The sequence below is a fragment of the Mandrillus leucophaeus genome, unplaced genomic scaffold (genome assembly GCF_000951045.1).
Source record: "Mandrillus leucophaeus isolate KB7577 unplaced genomic scaffold, Mleu.le_1.0 Scaffold1435, whole genome shotgun sequence".
Classification (NCBI taxonomy): Eukaryota; Metazoa; Chordata; class Mammalia; order Primates; family Cercopithecidae; genus Mandrillus; species Mandrillus leucophaeus.
The window spans coordinates 59139-63294 of record NW_012101405.1 but is presented as its reverse complement, the minus strand read 5'-3'; the positions used below and the strand labels follow the sequence as shown (position 1 = coordinate 63294).

General features: G+C 40.0%; 1 protein-coding gene and 1 pseudogene across 1 annotated transcript in view; both read left to right on the top strand.

The window, feature by feature from the left end:
• Positions 1-3512, top strand: part of LOC105535259 — a 5624-nt pseudogene extending 2112 nt beyond the window's left edge.
• A 119-nt stretch (positions 3513-3631) lies between these two features.
• The window catches only part of LOC105535254 (putative V-set and immunoglobulin domain-containing-like protein IGHV4OR15-8), a gene marked incomplete at its 3' end in the record, with an annotated part of 16289 nt that continues 15764 nt past the window's right edge, over positions 3632-4156 (top strand). The window contains exons 1-2 of the mRNA XM_011974271.1: positions 3632-3772; positions 3856-4152. Of these exons, the coding sequence (XP_011829661.1) occupies positions 3640-3772; positions 3856-4152 (430 nt within the window). The remainder of the gene's footprint in view (positions 3773-3855; positions 4153-4156) is intronic.

Here is a 4156-nt window from a genome sequence, read left to right as displayed (position 1 = left end):
AGACTGAGGCAGACAGATCACCTGAGGTCAGGAGTTTGAGACCAGCCTGACCATGGCTGAAGAAACCCCGCCTCTACTAAAAATACCAAAAAAAATTAGCCGGGCGTGCTGATGCATGCCTTTTATCCCAGCTACTCGGGAGGCTAAGGCAGGAGAATCACTTGAAACTGGGAGGCGGAGGTTGCAGTCAGTGGAGATCGTGCCATTGCACTCCAGCCTGGGCAACAAGAGTGAAATTTCGTCTCAAAAAAAAAAATATATATATATATTTTTCCAAAACCTCACTCAAAACCAGGGTATTATTAGAGGTGTAATAGTTGGACCAAAATTGAAAATACATTCAGTTTAGTTCATGTGCTCTCAAATATACTTTTTTTCTTTTAAAATTGTTCTCAGTTGTAATATTACACAAAATATTAGTAATTTATACTAATGACACAGGTTATAATACTGTATACAAAATTTGGTGACATCTGATTGGAAAAAATACATGTTCTCCGTATCTTGACTATTTTTTCCTTCTCTATGAAATGTATGACTTCCTGTATGTCTGGTCTAGCGTTGATGAGTTCCCTTAGTATTTGTTTGTCTGAGACATGCTTTATTTCTCCTTCATTTATGAAGCTTTGTCTAGCAGTGTAGAAAAAGTATTCTTGACACATTTTTTACTTTATGAAGTTTGAAATCAGGACTCCAATCTCTTCTATCTGATCAGGTTTATGCTGATAAATACACCATTAGTGTAGTAAGATTTCTTATAGGTTATCAGAACCTTTTACTAATTTTAGAATTATTTTCTTCCTATTGACTTTAGATACTCTGACACTTATAGATAATGATGACTTCTGTTTTCCAATGCAATGTTCTGGAGTTTTATGGGCCTCTTTTATCTGTATGTGTAAATCTCTAGAAAGACTAGGAATTGTTTTTCAATTATTTCCTCAAATAAGTTCTCCAAACTATTTACTTTTTTATTTATTCAGGAAAATCTATGACTCGGTGGTTCAGTTGTTTGACATAATCCTCTACTTTCCAATGGGTTTATTTTTAATTTTTTTCTTTATCTTTATCTTGCTGGGTTAAATTGAAATACCTGTCTTTAAGCTGTGATGCTTTCCCCAAATTTAATATAGTCTATTGTTAACATTTTAAGCTGTAAATTGTAATTAATTTGATATTTTTTTTATTTCCAGAGTTCACTTTAAAAAATCAAACTCTTAAGTAACTCCTAAATTGGTGTTCTGATTTTTGTGTGTTTGTTCCCAACTTTCGATTGGATTTCATTGAGTTTTTTAAAAATCAGTGTTTTTAATTCTTTAACTGAGATTTCAAATATATTATTTTGTGTAGAGTCTTATTGCTGGAGAGTTAATACAATTTGGCAGGGGGTGTTGTAACACTCTGTTTTTTATATACTTCCAGAAGTGTTTCTCTGTTTCTTTCTCATAGGATAAATTCTCTCTTCCCATGATTTTTGAATTTAGTTTTAATGAAAACTATTTTCCCCTTTAGAATACAAACACAATGTATATTGTGTGGGTCTTTTGATTTTGATTCTTGGTTTTCTCAGTGGTAAAGACTCTGTAAGAGTTCCTTGCCTATAGACAGCCTTTATTTTGTGGCTTTCTGAAATGATGTTTGTAGTAATGATACTGGGCCTGTGAGCAGGCTCACTGCCTCCTGCAGGGCTCAGAGAGTGGAGGCATCAGGGCTCAGATAGTGGAGGCATAAGGAAGCGTTTCTCATTTCCCAGTGCTATGTGTTTGTGTCAGCAGATTTTGTATTGCATTGTGCAGTTCAACCTTCAAGTTAGTAGGTGGTCCTTACAGAGGTGAGCTAACTATGGCAGAAGAAGATGAGTACATGTTTGATATCTGTGTAGAGGGAGAAGCGTTCTACTACCTCAGGCAATGGACTGGCCTGTGGAAAGCATAGGGGCCTGAGTTCTCTGCTCATTTCCTGAGAGAGGGACAAAGCTGGATAGAGATAAACCACTTATCCTTGCAGGTTAAGTTCACTATCAAGTGTTATACACTTGTGATAGCAGATTTTGTATTAGATTTTACCCATCAACATCAGAACAGGACTGGTGCTTGCAGGTAAGACCCAGCTGTGATGGTAGTAAAAGTGTTTATGCTTTTTCAAAAAAAAATTACTTATAGTTTATTGTGAATATATTGTAAGTCTATGTAATTATGGGGTACATGTGATACTTTGATATAGGCATGCGATGTGTAATAATCTCATCATAGTAAATGGAGTACCTGTCCCCTGAAGCATTTGTCTTTGGTGTTTCAAGAACTCCAATTACACTCTTTTAGTTAGTTAAACTGTAAAAATTAAATTATTATTGACTATAATCACTTTGTTGTGCTATCAGCTGATGGTCTCATTCATTCTTTCTAAATCCATTTTGTACTCATTAACAGCCTACACTTTTTTCACATCTCCCCCATTATCCCCCACAGCCTCAGGGAACTATCCTTCTACTCTCCAACTCTGTGAGTTCAATGGTTTTCTTTCTATGAAATATAATTATTTATTCTGTTCTGTGTATCAGCATATCCTAGCAATGCTGTACACACCTACATAGATGTCTATAAGCCTATGAATTATTCTCTGTAGATAAAAATTTATCTGATAGAGATAGATTATTTATTATATAATTCACCAAACTAATGTCAAATGCCCAAGCTGCAATACCACAAACTCTAAGGTATGTTCATGCAATTCAATGAAGGAGAAAGTCTTTCAGACACAGGTGCACCTGAAATGATAAATATGTGGGTGAGGACTGTGGGCTTGAGTGTCATTGTCCAGCCATGTTTCAGAAGTGTGACCTGTCAGGGAAGAACCAGAGTTCCTTGTGCTCTCAGAGGGGAGGACTCACAGATGTCCTCTCTTGTTCCCAGGAAAGGCAATTGCACTAATCTTGATGATGAGACTATGCTCCTGTGCTGACCTATTATAGTTTTTGATCAAAATTGTCACTGTGATCCCCAATCTACATCTATTCACGCAGAAGTGTGTAAAGGTCAGCCCACATTCTCAGCATCACACATTGAGACAGTTGGAGATACATTCCACTACCTTCTCCTGAGATTGCGGACAGAATCCTAAACTTCAAACGGTCACAAAAGGGAAGGTCTCAGATTTTTTTTTTTTTTTTTAATGACGCACTCTCTGGGACAGATATATTCCCTCTAACCGTGATGGATATTGTGAATTACCATAAACATTGCATGGATGTAGGTTTGTATAAATTCACTGTGATGAGTATATTTAGCTGCTGCCCTAATGTTTTTGAATGGAGATTTGACAATTTAGATAACCTGCATGTTTGGTTGGTTTCATATAAATCTTCACGGGTAGAACAGCATTGAACCTATTCCAAAATCTGTCCTTGCTCCAGGCTCACACTCATCTCCCAGACCAGCTCCTTCAGCACATCTCCCTACCTGGAAGAAGAGGACTCTGGGCTTGGTGATGGGAGGCCCCAGGAAGAGAACTGAGTTCTCAGAGGGCACAGCCAGCATCCTCCTCTCAGGGTGAGCCCCAAAGACTGGGGCCTCCCTCATCTCTTTTCACCTCTCCATACAAAGGCACCACCCACATGCAAATCCTCACTTAGGCACCCACATGAAACCACCACACAGTTCCTTAAATTCAGGGTCCAGCTCACATGGGAAATGTTCTCTGAGAGTCATGGACATCCTGTGCAAGAACATGAAGCACCTGTGGTTCTTCCTCCTCCTGGTGGCAGCTCCCAGATGTGAGTGTCTCGGGGATGCAGATATGACGATATGGGAGGCTGTCTCTGACCCCAGGGCTCACTGTTGGTCTCTCTGTTCACAGGGGTCCTGTCCCAGGTGCAGCTGCAGGAGTCGGGCCCAGGACTGGTGAAGCCTTCGGAGACCCTGTCCCTCACCTGCGCTGTCTCTGGTGGCTCCATCAGCAGTAACTACTGGAGCTGGATCCGCCAGCCCCCAGGGAAGGGGCTGGAGTGGATTGGGTATATCGGTGGTGGTGGTGGTAGCCCCTACTACAACCCCTCCCTCAAGAGTCGCGTCACCCTGTCAGTAGACGCGTCCAAGAACCAGTTCTCCCTGAAGCTGAGCTCTGTGACCGCCGCGGACACGGCCGTGTATTACTGTGC